Source organism: Gasterosteus aculeatus, chromosome 12, assembly GCF_964276395.1.
Source record: "Gasterosteus aculeatus chromosome 12, fGasAcu3.hap1.1, whole genome shotgun sequence".
Classification (NCBI taxonomy): domain Eukaryota; kingdom Metazoa; phylum Chordata; class Actinopteri; order Perciformes; family Gasterosteidae; genus Gasterosteus; species Gasterosteus aculeatus.
The window spans coordinates 14,892,536-14,912,927 of NC_135700.1; the positions used below are offsets into that span (position 1 = coordinate 14,892,536).

Here is a 20,392-nt window from a genome sequence, read left to right on the forward strand (position 1 = left end):
CTTTAAGGTATATGCATACACCTTGACTTTGTGCAATCTGCACGTATTTTGCTGCGGATATAGGGTCATTTTATTACTTTACATTTATTTTCATGTTTTGAGAGCACACATTTGTTTGTATTGTATTATCTGGAATCAGTTGGTTATCAATCTGGGTGCATTTCAACTGAACATATATGTAATGGCTTCAAAACCTACCTAAAACTATGGCATTGGTTTTCTTTTACTTTGTTGTAAAGGAAAGTAAAGTAAAACATTTTTTAAAGCATTGGTGTCGTCCTTTATAAGTAGCTCTCGTTGCAAAATGTACGTTGCACTACCGTACAGAGTATAAGCGGTAAACTGGGACGACCGAGGTAACTATGGACATAGATATATATATAAAGGCTAGATGTCTCCTCCGCGTTGCCAGCCAACGGAGTCGAACGTCCGCTCATCGCGGCCATCTTGGTAGGGACAGCTGGCTCACCCATAACATTGTGTTGGTAGTGATACATGTACTTTTTAAATAACCATAACTTGCTCAATTTTCAACCGAACGATTTGGTTTGTTATAAACGTCAGAGATGTAGTTATGACACTGCATACATAATATGAATAATTGTGTTATTTCCTAAAAAAAAGAATAATGTTCTAAAATAGGTAGAAGATTGCCCTTTAAAAATAGGCATCAAAAAATGCTGCATTTCGAGATCCCCACCCTGTACAGATATGTATTCATCACACTGCATACTTATGAATCATTATAATTGTAACCATGGGTTTTCATACGAAAATTATACTAAACAGAACATTATTCATAAGTATGCAGCGTCATAACGACATCTCTGACGTTTATAACAAACCAAACTGTTTAAAAATCGGTTGCAAATTGTGCAAGTTATTATTTAAAGTACCACTAACAACACAATGTTATGGGTGAGCCAGCTGCCCCTACCAAGATGGCCGCCATGTGCGGACGTTCTATACTCCGCCGTAAGACATCGAGCCTTTATATATATATCTAAGACTGTGGATATTTGCGATGGTGTCGTAAAGTGCCAATGTTGTGAACGGAAATCAGACCGGTCGTCCTCTGAGCTGAGCTTTCAGTCGCCCTTCAGCAGAGAAAGATTGCGTTTCTTGCCAAACAGACCCGGTCCCAATATTAAACCATGGCGGCGACAATTGCACGGAAAGCTATTGACCATCTGAAGAGCAAAGAGTTCAGGGATTATTTGACAAGGTATATACATGAAAGCTATTAAAATGTTCCATTAGCCCTCATGCTAAAGGCACGTTTGCTATTTGGTATTCGTGTGTCAGCTCGACAACGTTGACACGGTTGAATTTACTGTCCCGATTAGATCGGAAAGCAGTGTGATAATATCCAATGTGTGTGTTACTATTTGTTAGATTGTTGTCCTTTCGCTCGGTTGTTTTCAAAGACTATTGCAGTTTCTGTAACATGAAGTTAGAAAGTTACGTTAACCCAGTTCGCCAAACTTGAAAGTGGGTTTGCCGCAACAGCAAAAAACATGTCGAGACAAAAGGCAAATAAGTGACCTGCTTTATTGCTTCTGTCCGTTTTAAACATGTTGGTTAATGTGTACATGATGCCCGCGTGATATGTTCACTTTCCGCAGATAAACAGCAATATGCATTCAATTGCGACACAGTGGTGCAAGCGGCCATCTTTGTTTACATTTATAATACATGATGCAGTGAATAAACAAATGCACATTATTTGTGGCATTTTGCACCAACTCTGGATTTTGGTTTTCTAACACAACAACGGTTGTTTTGTCACTATGTACTATGTACTGTGTACTATGTACTATGTACTGTGTACTATATGTATACGGTAGTAATTAATACAGTTGAATGTAATTTAAGTTACATTTTTTCATCCAGCGACTAAAATGTGGCCTTTTCCATATTAAGTAATTTACTAATGTAGGACCAAAGGAAGGTGACGCAGGTGATGCTACTTCCTGTAAGACCTGGACTCCTTAAATTGAGTTTCACTTGTAAATTGTCTGAAACTCTAGCGGCACTCTAATTATGACTTCTCTGTATTTGTTTTCTTTTCTCTTGTATGTGGCCTTGAAACTGAAACCTGTTCAACAGCACCGTAAGTCCTCAAACTTTCTGTCATATTTGTTTATATGTGTCTCTTCTCATCTATGACTTGACTTGATCTTTCTGTTTGTCTCATACCCAATACGGGAATATCATTTTTACATCTTTGCATACAGTTTTTTTTTCTTCTCATATTTTCGAAATCAGTACTTATTTGAATTGATATTGTTTTGGGATTCATGATACAGCTTTTACCATCAAGAATTCATTCATGATTGTAATTGTATAGTTCTGTTTTACTGTTTCAAGCAGCTTAAACTACTTCCCAAACCATAAACGGTGTATTGTTCAAACTGTAGTTTGTTACTTTGTGTGTATCTGCACAGCATTTCTGGGGACCTGTCGCAAACTGGGGTCTTCCCATAGCCGCCATCACAGATATGAAGAAGAGCCCTGAGATTATCAGTGGCAGGATGACCTTCGGTAAGACACGCACACATCTGCTGATACACACAGTGGGACACATGAAGGGTTCACACATTACCCCCATTTATTCATGGTTCTGGTCAAATCCCACCACCCCATTTAGATGCTTGGTATGTCATAAGTGAGTGATTTAAAAGAAGACAGTGCTGTCATAAAATAGTGCCTGTTTTTCTCCTTCCTCTCAGCTCTGACCTGCTACTCACTGCTCTTCATGAGGTTCGCCTACAAGGTTCAGCCACGCAACTGGCTTCTGTTTGCTTGCCATTTGACCAATGAGTCAGCACAACTAATCCAGGGAGGTCGTCTCATCAAATACAAGTAAGCAATATTCTATGATGTGACTTTTTTGTTTTCTTTTGTCCCCCTAAATAAATCAGGTGTCATAAAACCCTGTTAGACCACATTTTCTTACCTTCCAATCTGAATTCTCCATAAGAATGAGGCTTTATGTCATGTTCCCCAACAACCTATCCATAGAAAATGTTTTGTCGTGAAGCTTTAACCTGGTGTGTTCAGGGTTGTATATTATTATTTTTTAGCCAATGGTTTGAAAATATGATGTCAAAAAAAGGACTTTTTTTTTTTTTTTTTTTTTTACCCAAGTCTTAATTTTGCCACTATGGCCTTTGACCTAGAACCCAATTTCACCAATGACCTAATGAAATAATCTTTAGATCTTCAATGTTTATCAACCTTATCAAAAGGGACATTCAGTCAGCACTTAGCATGATAATGATGTATGTTTGTAAATAACTGTTCCTGTATTACTGCAGGATGGAGAAGAAGAAGCAATCGTAGTGGCAGAGTGGAGCTGATGCAGAGCGATCGCTGTGGAACCCTGCTGCTTCAACACTCACGTAAACCTGGATATCAAAAATCAAAAGCATCCAAACATCTTATCTAATCTAAACAGTGGCACTTTCACCATGTTTTTTAACCTATTGTTACAGTGGTTGCTCACCCTCATGAATTTTTCATTCACTTTTAATAAACAGAGAGAGAGAAAAGCAGATGCTTTTCCTCCAAGAAGATAGGTCAACTGCTGTGTTTTTTTAGGGGGGGGATTGCAACATTCAATTTCAACACACATAGACAAACAGAAATAGGATGTGGCGAATGTATACTCCGCTAAATAGCGTGATAATTTGCTGCCTTGTACAATTTAGTCATCATTCATCTCCTTTAAGGTCATGGGAATTGTTATTTTTATTACTTTATCTGCTTAGTAATTTAAATAATATTATTTGAAAGAGACCTTACCCTAAAGTCAGTTTATGGTGTCCACACAATGACAGATTATCACTTGCCAAACATGTGGACTTTAATCCGGTAACCTTCTCGTGAACACAGAGTACACGCGGAGAGCAAAGCTTTTTGTTTGTTGTGCAAAATGTTATGCTGTAAAAAATAAAACCGTGTCTCTAGAGCTTCCAATTCGACACGGTTTGATGAAAGTATAATAATTAAGACTCGCTGATTAGGTCAGTGCTGACCAAACTGTACTGTGTGTCATCATATGTAGTCCACAATAATTTATTGCCATTGTTTGATCTAAATAATTCTTTCCTGATAAATGATTCTTTGGGTTTGTTCAAATAAACTGTCTAAAAGAAACTCGAACATAATTCATTGGATTTTTTTGCAATGATTTTTTAAACAGGAAGTTCCACATTGCTTTTGGAGTAATACTTTTTTGATAATTGTCAAGCAGGCAGCTTCTTCCTGTTTACACTTTACACTTTTCTTAGCAACATAACACCCTTTTTTTTTATTTACACTAAACACAAATTATCAACAAAGTTAAAAAACGTACACAAAATGAACAAGAGCTAATTCACGTGTAAACCCTAGCTTTTAAACTTTAATGTGGAATAATGCTTTCAGCTGGATTGATATATTAAACAATTTACCAAGCAACATGTTTAAAACTAATTGTGAAAGTTAGAAGAAAACCTACATTTTTACGTGGCATTTCAATTTTGTGAGATGATGATTAAGGTGGATTATACTGTGCACCTAAGTGTACTTAAATGGATATAGTGTTGACAAGTAAGTATAACATTAATATATTATATTTTACCACGGGTCATAAAAGATACCCTGTAGACACACACATATTCAAATAAAATCATCTCAAAAACGTGGTTCCGGTAGGTGGCGGTAACGCAGCACTCGCAAACGGGCTCCGAGAGCTGCGGTTGATCGACAAAGAAGAATCCAACATGGCGTCTGTGAACAGCGACGAGTGGAGAGCCGTCTGCCACAAATTCACCAGCGCCCAGAACCTCACGCTTGTGGAATCGCGAAACGACCCCGACAATGAGCCGTTCCGCTCCAAATACAAGGCCAGGGAGCTGCTCGCCGAGATTTACTGCTCGCTCAAGAGCTTCGAGGTGGGCGAAGAGGAGAGCGGCGGCGGGCGGCCGCCGACGGAGCCCCCGGTGGACGGGCAGCGGGAGGACGGGTTCGGGGAGGGCGTCGGCGGGGACTCGCCCGCCGGGCTGCGGGCCGCCAGACTCGCGGCCGTCGAGTACTACCTGGGCGTCAACCACGTGGACACGGAGGAGCTGTCGGCCGGACAGGAGCACCTGATGAACTGCGTGAAGCTGCTCGAGCGGTGCAGCGTGTCGTCGGAGAACGTGTCTCTGTTCATCCACGTCAGGGTAACGAGCGGGTTCAGCTGTCCTCAGTGCTGTGAAGCTGCCTGAATCATAATGAATAACATAACAATCGATAATGCCATGTTAAGGAGCGTTGTAGGGCCATGTGAACAATCAGTTTACACCCTTTCCCATTTAAATACATTCGTTTTAATGTCCAGATATTGATCGTATTTGCTATCATTTGCAACACCAACCACGGTTCATTATTATGAAATGATCTATTAGAAGAGGCTGATCGGGTCGCCTGTGTTATCAGAACCAGCTGGGTATCCTGTGGGCAGGCCGAGATGAGACGGAGACCTCTCAGGGCTTCCTGGAAACCGCCGAATCCAACTACCAACGCTACATGAAGGAGGTAAGGTTGGTACCCGAAGCTGCGTTTACATTGGCTGATGACAAGGACAAAAATGTCTGTCATATTATCCAGCTTCTTTATAACCTTGCATATTAACAACAAACAGTTTACAGCTGTATGGCCTCACTATCATCAGTGGATTGTAATATAGGGTGTTTTGTTTATGTAGATGCTAAAATATGCGATTTGAGATGTATTTCCTCCCTCAAATCAAGATGGTAATAAGTAGAGAAATGAAACATGTGGCTTAATTGTTGTGTATCCCTTTCTCCAACGGTTGTCATCCTCATTCAAAAGATGAACTGACTGATGAGTTTGAGCTACAGAATGATGCTGAGCTGCTATGTTTTATTTAGGATGGGAGTCCACCTACCGATATGACTGAGTACTTCACTACTGAGGAGAACCTGCTGACACATCAGGAAAGGACCAAGAGGTAACTTGTTAACTTCCCAAGGCCCAAATGCATAAATTCATGCAGCTTTCCCAGTCATGCTCTGTCTTGTTCCATTAGTCATTTCTCCTTTTTGCTCTTTCTTTCAAACCTTCCCTGCTCAGGTTTGAGTTGGCGTACACTCACACCATGTACTACCTCGCTCAAGTCTATAAAAACCTTGGTGAGTCTTCGCTGGTTTCATTCAATATATCACAACAGTGCATATTTATTGGCTTGTGAACACCTAAAATTAACTTTTTAACTTTTGATGCATTTCTAGAGTGCGCCTCTGAACTTTATTCACTTGTATCAACTATTCATTTGTATAGATTTACCAAAGCTTTTTGTTCTGTTAATGTTTAGCTTTACGCAACGATGGTATTACTAACTGGGGCGTCTTGTATTTCAGGTGAAACTGAGCGTGCTGCCACATACTGCCACAGCACCCTGCAGAGACAGTTACAGTTAAATCAGTTCAGTCCAATGGAATGGGCTCTGAATGCTGCTACACTATCACAGTATTACATCACTAAGGTGGGGCGAGTTAAAACCTTACATCTTAAATGATGTTATCATCCAAAATGGTTTGTTCCCTTTCATTGATACATTTTTGAGATTAGACATGTAGTCGATTTTTATTTTGATTACCTCGCAGGTTTGTTGTAGAAATCGTAAGTGTTTTTAGATCTGTTGTGTGAGTGTTTGCTTGTGATTTCTAGGGCCTGTACATGGAAGGGAGACATTGTCTCTCTGCAGCTACTGTCATATCCGGTTTAGCAGGGGAGGCTCCTTCTGAGGCTGCAGCACAAGAGAGTGAGTGTCCATCTAAATATTTAATTAACACACACGTGAAACAAAGCATAGTTTTTCAATCATTTTCGTTGTAATCCGTAGGTTAATTAAACTATAATCAGTCAGAGGGGGAGTGAACAAAACTGACTTCTCCTTCCGTCCGTCAAACTCCATCCAGATATATCAATCATTCTTTCCCTTCCTTCCAGCATATCTTAGTATCTCTTTCTGCCTTCGTGTGACCCAGGTGAGGCGGAGAGTGAGCGCAGGGAGCAGCTCAGACAGAAGAGAGCTGAGATTGCAAGATGTTGGATCAAATATTGTCTCAACCTCCTGCAGGACTCAAAGAAGCTGCTGGAGGTACGGCGTGATTGTATGGGTGCGGTTGCACTTGTGACTCTGTGGGAAAATGTTAATGCTCCAGTCCACACCTATAGCAATAAAAACATCAACTTTATCAGCAGACGACCCAAAGAAAGACGTTAGCACCAGAAATTTGAATTTTAAAGTGCAATCATTTTAAGGATTGAGTTTCTGCTGAAAGTCTCTCGTAGCCAAAATCTACGAAATTGCATTGTGCTTTAAAATATGTCCACACGTGTGTAACCAGGACAGCATTGGGGAGCTTGACACTGATCGTCAAGAAGAGATGAAGATGGCGAGGAGACGTGAGGAAGAGGAGGAAGAGAAGGGAAGGAAGAGCGCTCTGCTCTTTGGCTCTGAGGACACTTTTGACTCCATTGCAAGTCTGGAAGAGAAGGTGTGGACGCTGCTTGTTCTACACATAATGTTTTTTTAAAGTTAGGAGGAAGGCTGTAGTACTACTGTGCATTATCAAGTATCGCCACTTCCTGTGTGTCTCAAGCAGTGGTAATGCTTCCCTTTTATTAATCATAAGTTACAACGGGCTCTTTAATGTCATTTATTTCACTCCTTATCTATAATTATTGCGATTTTTTTTTAAAGATAATTATATCTTCAGAGGGCAGCATACATTTTAAATCTATCATAGCAGATTGAACTTATATTATATGTATTACGTTTTACAGGTTCGCTGTTCGTTGCCATTAGACTTCACTGAGGCCAGAGCGGTTTTTCTGGTGGGACAGAATTATGTCACTCAGGTACGCAAAGAACACACACAACCCCACACACACAGGCACACAAAATGTAAATGTATTTGACAGATTCACATCAATTTAAAGTCTCTTATTCAAGTAATCCGACACACAGCACTGGATCACAGTTGAAGAATTCCAAGTAGCTGAATCACCACCGTACAAGCTGATAAACTGGCTTTTAACCTAAAAGAGACCAGATGCAAACAGATGCGTTTGTACTTTGCTGCTTTTATTCAGCTCTTAGCAAGTTAAAGTACAATGTAAATAGAATGTATCAATGGGTGAAGCACACGTACACTGATACTATCAATTACCACTCAAGTCCTCAATCTTCTTGTCTGAAATATTTTAAGTTGGTAACAATGTTACAGTTCAGAATAATTGTGTATTCCAGAACATGAGGGAAATGATGTAAGGAGCACAGATACAGAAACCTATTAAACTGTCTACATGCGTGCACTCATTCTCGCAGGCCAAGGAGTACTTTGAGATGGACGGCCATGTGACGGACCACGTAGAGATCCTGCAGGATCACAGCGCTCTGTTCCGCTCCCTTGCTTTCTATGAAGAGGATCTGGAGCGACGCTGCAAGATGCACAAACGCAGAGTGGACATGCTGGAGCCCATCTGCAATGGTACTGCGCAAACTTAGTTCTTTTTTTGTCTCTCTGAATATTAAAACAAATATATTGTTTGCAGCAGAAAAAGGCTTCAATGCGTCGTTGTTGATTTATATCTGACTTTGTGATTCTCCCTACAGACTTGAACGCCCAGTACTACCTAATGATCCGCAGACAGATGATGTTTGAGTTGGCTGAGATCTACAATGAAATGATGGACCTGAAACTGACGCTGGCCAACAGACAAGCTGATTCAGAGACTCTCGATAACCACACCATTAAGAAATTCAACCATCTCTGCTCTGCCTCTGCCAAGTGAGTGCGTGTGGACGGCCCTTGTATTTCTGTGCAGCTACGTTCAATCGTTTTTTGAAGTCCTGTATTCTCCTTTCTAGATACTTCCAGATGTTCCTAGACTCTCTGTGCTCTCCAGAGGGGAAGATTCCAGAGCACCTGGAGGAGGAGGTCCTCAGACCGGCTCTGGTGGCTCGCTTCAGAGTGGCCCGACTCTACAGCCGCCTGATCAGCTCTTCACCCTCTGCTCAGCTGGAAAACCTCGACAAATCTCTGGAGCACTACAAGTAAGAAGTTAACTTGTGGTCGGTATATGCAAACACTTTGCTCATTGAAAAACATGCGCTCAAAGGGTTGTGCTCTCTGCAATTATCGTAATCACTTGACGTCAAAGTCGGAGGTTGAAACTCTGGCGGGGAGAATGATTACCACATGGGAGAGCCCGTGGTGACCGTGAACAGCTGGGGGTATGGTAGAAACTCAGAAATGGGGTGAATGCTCCAGATAAAAAAGAAACGTAGTGTGCCGGGTAGGGATTTAAAGTAAAAGGTCCCTAATGGATGAGTGGGTAGTTTTTTAGAGGTGACCTGCATACATGTGCGAGTGCGGGAAAGTTGCCACAGACTCCAGACAGCTCAACTCTAACACACTGTGAGAAATAGAGCGGTTTCCTTGGCGACGGTGGGATTAATCGGCATTGTGTGAACTTGTTTGGAATGTAAAAGACATCTATTTGTATGTAAAAGTGCTGCACACCAGCTTCAGTGTAGAAGGATGGATTAAAGTTATTTGGATTTGGATGAGGATGGATTCTAATGAAATAAATGAACCTGGAGGTGTGCTCTACGGTTTGTTTTTCATCTGTATGATGTATTGACCGTCTCTCTAGATACGTGGTGCAGTACTGTGAAGCCCACCCTGAGGCAGCAGCCACTGTGGAGACGGAGCTGGAGCTGAGCACAGAGATGGTCGGTCTGCTCCCTCTCAAAATCAACCGGCTCAAAGCAAAGATGGCTGTCAACAGCTGAAGGAGGTTTCTGTTCACTGACTGACAGCTTTCTAATAGTGTTAAAACCATCCAAATGATCCTCAAAATACTACCTTTAAAATCCGTGTACACCCCCAACAAATATAGGAACTGGATGGCTGAATTTCTGGCATATTCATGTCTGTGAACCTTTTGTTTAGTGCAATTTAATTTTCATTCATTCATATAGCGCAGAAATTTTACTCAATGTGTATAAAATCTTTCTCGTACTACTAAAAAATAATTGACACTTTTATTGAACTAGGACTGTTTTTGCCTTCACGTTGATGCTCTCTTCCTAACCAGTATGGTGGGAAGAAATCCCTATCGCTAAAATGTCTAAAAAGTAGCTGCTTTTAATAAGACGGTCGCCTTAACATCCCTGTGGTGGATATGTACAAAACTATTGTTTTTATTTATTTAGTTTTATTTTATATTACTGTTTTCTGTGTTCTCTATTCTTAATAACATTGGTTTTCATTTAATGTAGCTTTTTTTCTGTAAAGCACTTCAGCACATTAAAATTCTGTTCATCCAGCTACGTTATGTATTGTGTAACAATGGAAATAACGGTAGGCAGTCAGAGGTACATAAAGTTGAGTTGACTCAACTCCGTTTGGACAACAGACAGGGAGTTGTTTCTGCAAGTTGCCTGAACCGTCTGTCAACAGTTGTCCCGGTGACAGACATTAAGTGGACTTAACAATGTTGGTTTATGAATAATCTGCATGACGCCAGCCTCATCCAGTTGACCCCCTTTGTCTGCTTGTCTTTTAGGGACCTAATGGAAATAAACAAGTAATACACACTTATGTCGCAATAACAACATTTGCTTTGTACTTGCAAAAAGAAGCCTTTTCTTTGGAATATCAATATATCTGAAAACAATATTACTGATGTTGATTTTATAACTGACTTCTGGGGTAATGGGCTGAAATAATCTCAGTTTGGGGCCCAATGAAGCCTAAGAGCCACCCCCCCCCCAGTCAGTTAAATTAGTTGTCCAGAGAAATGTCTGAAAGGGTTTATTAGAACAAATCTCATGCCCTTGACATGTTTCCCAATTTGCTATAGTGTTTTGTACGTTAGGTATACATACATGCTACAGCTGGCAGAGATACAATTACATTTCATATGAATAGCAAAAAGTCCTAGAGAAAGAAAATATTGCACAGGAGTTTTTTGATTTATGTGGAATCATACTGAGTAAGTCTGTGACTCTTAGTATTCAGCACCGTGTTCTTGAAAGGGGAAGTGCAACCAAGCATTTGGGCTATAGCATCACCAAGTTCCAAGTAACCATGAAGCAATATACTGTTGCTAAGTTTTTCCTGTCTTGAGGGTATCGTTGCTTTGTGGTGAAGCTGTACGAGTGTGTCCGATCTATCGGGCAGGATATTGCACCGTTGGAGCCACCAGAGTCCATCAGCCTACTGTTAAACATCTCACCTGGGAGTGAGAAGAAGAAACAAATGATGGGGATTCATGAAGCAGACGCTCTCAAAACATAACACCCATATTCAAATCAAATGCTCAAGCAAAACTCAAGATACATTTAACTCCTCCTACATATGTTCAAGAACACGGACAGGGAGTTTCTTTATGAAACATTGCAGCAATAATAGAAATGGAAATGTCAATGTGAATTTAAACGCATCAGTTCAGTCCCCGATTCTATTTATGATCCCAATACCCTTTCTGATGCTTGTCAAAACGTGTAGTGAAATACCTGCTCTTTAAAAGACACTTGAAACGAAAGTGCTGTAAATGATTTTCCACTTGGCTGACAAATTCCACCCTCATGCAGAATAGCCATAAATATTCCCCACTGCACAAAAAATACCTTCATATTGACAGAGATAGAAAAACATCTAAGAGTATTATTTGACGTTACGCTTTTATTCATATCAAGCCATTTATGGTAAGAAAAACGTGAAGATAGTTTAAATGAACGTCTGATTGGGAGTTTTTAACTTCAAATATTTGACCTTTTTTAGAAAAGTGTGTTTCTTTTCCTGCCCTCAAGCGTGTCTTGCAGTGTATATCTTGATCTGAGGCAGCTTTCCTTGTCAGATAACTTGTGGGACAATGATATGTTGAAACTAATCTGCAGTAGATTCATAAATATTCTCTTCCCAGTTCCCACTAAAAACACAAGTTGCAAAGCAGTTCGCTCGCTGCCACTTGTACAGCTTTTTTCTTTTACTTCTGACCAATGGTTCGACCTTCGAAACACATTCACTCTGGTTTCTGTTCCGTCCAGATAAGTCTGTGTTTTATTGTCACTGTGCTCTGCTGCAGTCTTGTGAAATGACCCAGCTGTGTGGAGAGAAAAGTGCAGTTTCTACTGCCATAAACTAAGACATCAGACTTGAATCCCACAAAACGCAACCACGGTCTTGAAATCTCTTAATATGTTGCGTTAGTATGCTGCTGCATGGAAACACAAACGGGTACCCAACATGAGAGGCAGTGTAATGTTTTTGAATGCTTTAATATTGTAGGAGCGATAGAAGGAGGATCTTTTGTTACTGCGCACATGTGACTCATGACTATGTCACAGTGTACGCACGTATGTGAGCGAGTGTGTGTGTGTGTGCTACGCTCAGCATTCTGTGAAATATTTGTTGTGTTCTTATACATCAGAGATGGTCCTGTGGGGGAAATACTGCTTACAAATCATTGACTGTGGTTGTGGTCTTCCTGCTCCTCTTCTTCCCCCTCCTTCGCTTTCCTCATCGTGCCTTTTTTCATTGTCTGTTTCAGACATGAAGGAAAAAAATACTCGTACTGTGAGAGAGAACTGTTTGTTTCAGTTGACACATTGATACGATGGTACAGGAAGTGGTAACATCATTTGCTATCATTTTCCTTCAGGAAATGACACACTAGGCTGCCCAACCCCGCCTACACACATACACACACACAACCATTTCAACCATAGACTTGTGTTTATGAAGTTTGGATGGTTTTCTTTTGTTTTTGTCTGACCTCTTGTGTGCGTGTTTGTGTGTGAGGATCTGTGAGACGGCGGCATGTGAGATTAAACTGATAATTACCGTCCAAAAAGGTGATTGTGTCCTAACACAAGGTTTCAACCCCTGGTGTTATCTGTGAAGCTCACTAAATTCTTAGCATCCTAATATCTGACCATCTTTGCCACTCGCATCGCGTGTGCATCTCATCACATGATTGCAACATGAGTTCAAACTTCTTTTAAAAAAACGTTTATGTCCTCTTCCACCTCCAACCAGTTGCATCCCGAGTTTAATCTCTCAATCACCACTGAGTTGATCTGATGAATACGCTTCACCTGCCTGAGGCACCGGGACACACCAGGTGTCCCACAAATGTCTCAACTTGTGTTTACCAGCACAGTCTGATGTCACAGGAAGAGAGACACACAGATGAACACAACACATGAGAGTGGCGGAAGAAGCATGTTTATCTTATACCGAAAGGAAAAGTGACAATACAGTATATAAATACAGTCCCACATTGAACATTATATTTGAGTAAACGTTCAGAAGCTACATATTTTGATCGTGGTTGCTTTTCTGTATAATACTGGAATTTATAGCATTTAAAGAGTATGCAACATCTTAATGTGGTCATGGGGGAGCTACTTTAACTGATTTATACACCATTTGGGCAGTTTAAGATACAAAACGTTTTAATAGCTAAGCTTTAAAATAGTTTCTACAAAGAAACTAATAGCTGGCAAATAAATGCAGATGAGTAAAAAGTACATTTCTTTACAAATAAACGGTAGAAGAAAAGGCAAATACCTTAAACCAATATGCTTCAATACAGTTGATTCAATCAACCACCAACAAACACAAGCATACAAACCAATTCTGCAAAACATGTGGAGACTATTAAAATACACAATGGAAAAACAGGACCAGACACAAGTGTGCAATAGTGTTAAACAAGAAAGTTACCACTGCACGATACTGGTATCGGATAACATGATTTTACTTTTGCATGAACTGAAGAGAGCTGTGCAAGAAGCAATTCAATCGAATTGCAATCATTTCTCTGATTTTGTTTTTAAGTTTCCGTTTCCTTATCTCTCCACAAAACGAGTCGGCCACCAATTAAGACAAATTGTCGCTTCCTCTCAATCGTTCCTATCAATTACGCAGATTTAATCTTCTGGTGTGCAGTTTGCAAACTGCCACCGAGATATCTAAAATGTGGGGCCGCCGGGTGCGAAAAGTTTCCACTGAGGACGTTGAGCCTCTTGCTCTGCTGAAGGCATCGCGCAGGAAGCCGTGACGCGGTCGGAGGGCTGAGCTCCTTCAGGCGGAGTCCGTCTCTCTCTCTCTCGCACACTTCACACTTCACACTCAGCGCGCGCGCAAGCAGCTCCGCATTTTTGGGAAGGAACGCCTTTTGCATTTCCTCGGCGTGTTGTTGTTTAAGGGAGAGAGAAAAAAAGCCCGAACTGAGGATGAAAGTGATCCTGTTCTTCGTTGTCTCCTGCCTCGCCTTTCAAAACGCAGACGGTGAGTGTTGTTTTTCGCGTGTTGCGGTACTTTGTGGTGACAGGCGGTAGACGCACGTTGTGACATCCTGACAGCTTTCACGGTCCAAACGGGGGACTGAAGCCCCTCGCGGGGCGTTCACTGACGCGTGGTAAAGATGGGAACAGTTCAGACTCACTGTAACGGAGTTACCGTACGCGCAATGACTCGTATGACAACACCCCCGCTGAGCTGGTACCATATGCAGAAAAAGACGACTTCGATGACTCAAACGTGTTTGTTTCATATATGTGACGACGAGGAATAGACTTAAATATTTTGAGGTCGACGAGGCGGAGAAAAGGAGAGGAGTTCATTCCACAGAAGGAAGAGTTTCCGAGGGATGTTTCTGTCTTTTTGAACTCTCACCACGACACAAGAAGTGTCGTTTTTGAAATGAGTGAAGGGAAAAGCACGGGGAAACCCTGTGATTCAGAAATAGAAACCCTTTGATATGCCTACTTTAGGAATAATTTCGTTCAATGATTTAAAAAAAACAACGTAGAACTACAGACCGTACTTAAAGTATTCAATAACCCTCCACATCCAAAGTATTCAGTCACTCTGGGGATGTTTACTTTCATATATTTTGTAAACCACTAATGATACGATGTTGGGCTCTAATCTTTAAAGCTGAGGAAAGTTAAAGAAAACTATACTTGTTTCTTTAGCTTCTTGGATTTGTACCAATTACCATATAATGCCAATAATCATTTTAGTCCGAGGGCTCAAAATAAAATTATGAAAATTATCTTGTTTTATTGTTAAATAACAGTAACACTTAACACCATCATCTTCCAATTACCACTCAGTCCAGAGGCCTACTGTTGCCTTTTAAGTGAGTAAACTCTTACTGTCCATTTTACAAAGTTTCAAACTACTCGTCACATATCCATTAAAAAAACCTCACAATTCCAATAAAATTACTTTGACACAATATCAGATATCAACAGCCGATATGATGGATGATGGAGTTGGATTGCCTTAGTATGATGATTTGTATCAGTATCATTTATGCATTATGCTGCCAAAAGCCCAATAGTGTGGGGAAAATGGGAAATCAATTAATCGAGTACTGGTGAATAGTTATCATCGATCAAACATCAAGGTCCTACAATGAGATGATTAGAAATTAAACATTTGACAGCTATTTCTAATTTCGTTACCGAACAGGTTGGGGGGAAAACAGACGGTGATTTCAGCATCAGATAATGTTCTTGGTTAACTTACTGCGATGTGTTGAGAAAAAAGCTGTGGTGCTCTAACTTCCTTTTCTTTCACATTACTGAAGAAAATAAACCACTCTTAACCATGTAAGGCCAACCGTCACTTTATTGTAAAATAATGGTGCAATCTCCTGAAACCCATGCAAACATGGAACTAGTAAACCCTACTTGTCACACAGCACTGATCCAAATGATGATGTTTCCCAACAACAGCACTTTGATCAAACTGAATTATTGCATAAAATTGAACATCAAAATCCTTTCTCTAGGTGAACCTAGAAAGGCAGTGTATAAGTTTGTGAAATGTAACCCTGAGGGCGACCAGGCCAACTGTGTGACACAACAAAGTCCATCAATGGCATGGAGTCCAGACCTACCCGCCAAACTGCCTGCTGCAACTGCACAGTATCTGTAAGTATTCCAGCAGTGTGTGTGTGTGTGTGTGTGTGTGTGTGTGTGTGTGTGTGTGTGTGTGTGTGTGTGTGTGTATTAGCCTGTGCAGCCTTGGGATGTGGTGGTTTTATTGCTTTGAGGAATGTGTGTGTCTTTGTAGCATTGGACTCTTATTATTCTGGAAAAACCAACCAACCAACACTTGGATAACATAGTATGATTAAATGCAGCATTGGATCCATTTTCTACGTAATTCCAATAACTCAACCTCTGTCCGTCTCTCTGTGGATGGATGTCTTTTGCTTGTGTTTGATAAATAATAATAATAATAGATTTGTTTTATTACGCATGCATGTCCATGTATGCATTTATGAGTGAGCAGTCGATCCGGAGTGAGACGGGGAGCCGGTGTAGTGAGTGTCGGGTGGGTGTTATGTGCTCATGTTTCCGGCCTCACATCAGGATCCTGGCAGAGCTGTTTTGGATGTATTGTAGTTCCAGGATACTCCTGCCAGCGATCCCAGGGAGAGTGAATTACATTAGTGATAGTAGATAAGTGGGAGGTAGGCAGCCAAGAAAAGCCCAAATGGAAAACAACATGCAGGGATAAAGAGAGGCAGGGAGGTTAGATCTGCAGTAAGGAAGAGCGTATGCGTTAATGGTCTACTTAAAATTTGCAGATGGTAGCATTAGTATTACAGAAGTAGGAGTATACGTGATTTAAAGCAGTACGTGGACAGCTTTGTTTCACTTCCACATACTCCGGAATGAAAAGTGAGACATAAAATAGACAAGAAAGATAATTCTAAAACAGATCATTTTAACTTATCAACTGGAAGGAAGGAACAATCTATTTGTGTTTTATACGCGGCTTGAAAAAGTGCAAAAAAGACAAAAAGATTTGTTAAAGGTGAAATATGCCAAAAACTAGAAATACATTCAAACAGACTGTGTGTTTTAATGTGTGTGTGAGGAAAACATGGTCTCAGTCTTGGTCTCAGCCCTCAGTTTCCTCTTTTAGGGTTCCTCTCACCTCTCTGATCCACATCGATCAGATAATGTTTGAAAAAAAGAAAACTTTTCACAACTTAAAACCACAAATTCTATTTTATTCCAGCTGAAATCACACAGTGTGCTTTGAGTAGATTTAATCAGTTGTCATGAAACCAACACCAAAAAATGCAGAAATTCAATCCGTCATAAAAACAGGCTGCTTCCTATATCGCATTTTCACCGATATGTACAGAGATGATAAGACTGATCGCTTCGGTATTAATCCACCAAAGCACATTTTGGATGCTACTCCGCTGAGCCAATACCTTTATAACTCATTAGATACATCTTCAGATGATCTAATCAGTATTATTGTTGTACAGTTGTTTCTTATGTTTGTACAAACTATTCAATAATCCATTTTGGATTGTTAACGACGGAGTGAATTATAAGGCATAGCTTTAAAAACCTGGATTATTCTTTGGGATGCTTTGTGTTGTTAGTCTGGGTCTTATCTGGCCTCCCACTTCAGTTTGCTCCAGGACCTGAGCAGCGGCAGCAGCTCGCCCCTTTTGCAGCTCGCCTTGAACAGGAAGTCAGAGGGAAGTGCTGAGAGGAAGTGCGCTGTGACGCCTGTCGGGCTGCTGCTTCTGTTCCATTGTTGTTTATCTCTATAGGTCCATACTAATGTGTGAAAAGTAAGAGATTATATGCAAACGGCATATCTGAAATCTCTCTGTTCTTTACTTTGACTGGTTTATTTCAAGATCTTGTTCGAAAAAGGAACAAAACCAGTTTTGCTCTTTCAAGCTTTCCTTTTTTGTTTAAAATCATCAGCATTAGAAGGTTATGAGGTAACGCGTTGGTTGGCTCTTGATGTGACGTTTAATACCGAAGACTATTTAAAGACCCTACACACGGGGGTTTTACCTTATTTTGAGTAATTCCATTTTTTTCTTGTTGAAGTTAGTCAAGAGTTTGTCATGTGCATTTAGTTAATCTTGTGCCTAATCCCATCAGAAGCCACTGCATCGATCCGTTTCATATGGAGACATACTCTTTAATTCACAGACAACTAACCTTTCTCATGAGCAAACAATAGCGCGATGGCGTCAAAGAAAAGCCTTACATGAGGACACCAAACTTCATGTAGGCCAAGGTGCAGGCACAGCGAGACGGATGTTATTCAAGCCGCGCGGTCTTCAGATGGAGTTTAACCCGTTAAAATAAGTACAAACACCTGAGTAGGCAGAGCCTGGTAATTCGTAGCCGCTGTTATGACACCTCAACCCGTATCTCAATAAGCAGACCAAAACCGTAACACATAACAAAGGTCTGAATCCTTTTTTGAAGAGACAACTTCAACGTGAACAAGCTCTCCTTCACCCAAACATGTGGTTGGCAGTAATTGGGCTACAACCAGCAATTATTTTCTTGATTTATCTTGTCGTCTATCAAATGTCAATGTATCTGATAGAAGTCAAACTATCAAAAAAAAAAAAAATGAAAATGAATGAGTAAATCATTTTTTAAAAGTTACATTTTTTTCCTCCCTAGTTTTAATTTATTCAAGGTCTTTCTTTGTCTTAAAACATGTTTGCTTGGGATCTTTAAACCTTATAGTGTGTTTAGTTCATTAAGTTTTGTTACTTTGTTTGATGATGCAGTGAAAAGATAATTGAGGATGAGTTTACATGAACATAAGTGTTATTGACTGATGTGATGAAGTAGGACAGGCATTTTTCAATAACTAACACTATTTCCAGGGAGGCTGAGCCCGAGGAGGATGAGAGTCTGCTAGGGGAGGAAGAAGTGGATTTTGAGATGGATGAGGACAAAAAGCCCGACGAAATTGAAGCGGGCGAGTCACCTGTCGAGACCGGGGACGGTTCTGGAGGACATGAAGGCTCTGCAGACGTACTGGCGGGAGACTGGGCAATGGGTGAGACCGGCTCCGGAGTGTACTGGGCAGAAAAAGATGGGGAGCAATACAAAGGTGACTTTTTTTGCTGCAAGGATTTGTATTTTCCAAGGTACTGCTTCTCTCTCTCTCTCTCTCTCTCCTCCATGTAGTCTGATCTGTCCTTGTTTTCCCTCCTCTAGATGGGGATATGACCGGCATGAGGCGGGTGTTCCCAAGAAAGTCTGTGGTTGCTGAGGCAAAACCAGCAGAGCACGAGCTGAGAGAAGACCACCTTCTGCAGCTGTAGAACTCGTGCACCCACCGGCTCTAAGAACCACACACAAGGCTAGCATCTGTTTTTATTTCCACATTGTTTATTCAAATGGTAAATTTTAAACCTAGTTTTGCAGTACCACCTGGTGGTGTAAAAACACAGTTGCCCAGAGATTGACAAATGCCTAATATATTTTATATTCTCACTTAAAAGGTTTTTCAACCCGTATTTGCGCTTTCTTGTGGAAACGTTGTGTAAGTTGCAATGTGCTTTTTTACTATCAATTTAAAAATAATTGTAATACCAGTGCAATAAGATGGCACATTCATCCATGCATTGCTCACGCTGTGCCGCTTTACAGCTGTGGTTTGGATTATGTTCCTTTAAAACACACCAAAAACATTTGTTGAGGTTATTAGATCCCTTTGTCTCAAATATTGTGAACCTTTACCATACACATACCATACCATTGGGAATTTTTGGTCCACAAAGAAAAAAAGAGTAAGTTTTGTAAACCCAAACCCCTCAGGAATGAATTTGTGTAATATTAACCACTGTGAGCTGATATATATTGAAAATATATATTGTGCACCTGCATGGATTTCAACATGCTGGGCGTATTTTGTATTTGAAAGAAAATAAAGGATTTATAAGAACAGTATCAATAATGTTTTTGCATGACTTTATCAAAACGGTCCAGATATCTGCTCTGTTAACTGTCTAATGAACTCCATCACCACCACAGTCAGGTACTTTGGGTAGTTTTGGGGTCAGTTTGTTTTTTAATTTGATGCCCATAAAGGTAATGCGATATTTTCTTTTATTTATTTAATATATCCTAAAAAATATGAACATGAGAATAGAAATTAAACATATAGTAAAACTTAACAATAGGTACTGTCTAAGTTCGTAATTGATAATTGAAGGGACCCCTGTCAAAAACGTGTGTTATGTGTTTTTAGAAAAAAATGTCTGGTATAGAAAAAACTATACCAGACAATTTTTGTTCCTTAAATATTGATCAATTATAGTGGCTATTTCCAAGTGTAACCTGTAGATCCCATTTGAATGAATCAAGGGATCTTGACATCATATCAAATCCTCAATCGTCATCTTCCAATAAACGCATTAATAAATCACAAATTGAAATATGATCCCAATATGAATACTGGATGAACCAGTACTTGTCATTTCAACCTTAAACTAGTTTTTGTTAACA

At 40.3% G+C, this 20,392-nt stretch overlaps 3 protein-coding genes across 4 annotated transcripts; all 3 read left to right on the forward strand.

Annotated features, from left to right (window-relative positions):
* The first annotated feature begins 1,032 nt into the window (after positions 1 to 1,032).
* On the forward strand, positions 1,033 to 4,161 carry mpc1 (mitochondrial pyruvate carrier 1). The gene is made up of 5 exons (XM_040203488.2): positions 1,033 to 1,225; positions 2,110 to 2,113; positions 2,448 to 2,544; positions 2,733 to 2,865; positions 3,321 to 4,161. Exons 1-5 carry the CDS (start codon positions 1,155 to 1,157, stop codon positions 3,343 to 3,345), a joined length of 330 nt encoding a protein of 109 aa, XP_040059422.2. The 5' UTR covers positions 1,033 to 1,154; the 3' UTR covers positions 3,346 to 4,161.
* Positions 4,162 to 4,676: 515 nt separating this feature from the next.
* kifbp (kinesin family binding protein) lies at positions 4,677 to 10,667 on the forward strand. 2 transcript variants are annotated; one of them, XM_040203417.2, is made up of 13 exons: positions 4,677 to 5,210; positions 5,467 to 5,565; positions 5,922 to 6,001; positions 6,124 to 6,182; positions 6,411 to 6,535; positions 6,721 to 6,814; positions 7,041 to 7,153; positions 7,404 to 7,553; positions 7,843 to 7,917; positions 8,387 to 8,549; positions 8,675 to 8,849; positions 8,930 to 9,115; positions 9,718 to 10,667. In XM_040203417.2, the coding sequence occupies exons 1-13, from the start codon at positions 4,770 to 4,772 to the stop codon at positions 9,854 to 9,856; spliced, it is 1,899 nt and encodes a 632-aa protein (XP_040059351.2). In that variant the 5' UTR covers positions 4,677 to 4,769; the 3' UTR covers positions 9,857 to 10,667. The 2 variants fall into 2 exon arrangements, with proteins under 2 accessions (XP_040059351.2, XP_077941187.1); XM_078085061.1 differs by lacking the exon at positions 7,843 to 7,917 and having other exon boundaries at positions 4,735 to 5,210.
* A 3,409-nt stretch (positions 10,668 to 14,076) lies between these two features.
* On the forward strand, positions 14,077 to 19,834 carry srgn (serglycin). The gene is made up of 4 exons (XM_040203476.2): positions 14,077 to 14,366; positions 15,880 to 16,021; positions 18,763 to 18,992; positions 19,100 to 19,834. The coding sequence occupies exons 1-4, from the start codon at positions 14,312 to 14,314 to the stop codon at positions 19,204 to 19,206; spliced, it is 534 nt and encodes a 177-aa protein (XP_040059410.2). The 5' UTR covers positions 14,077 to 14,311; the 3' UTR covers positions 19,207 to 19,834.
* Positions 19,835 to 20,392: the final 558 nt, after the last annotated feature.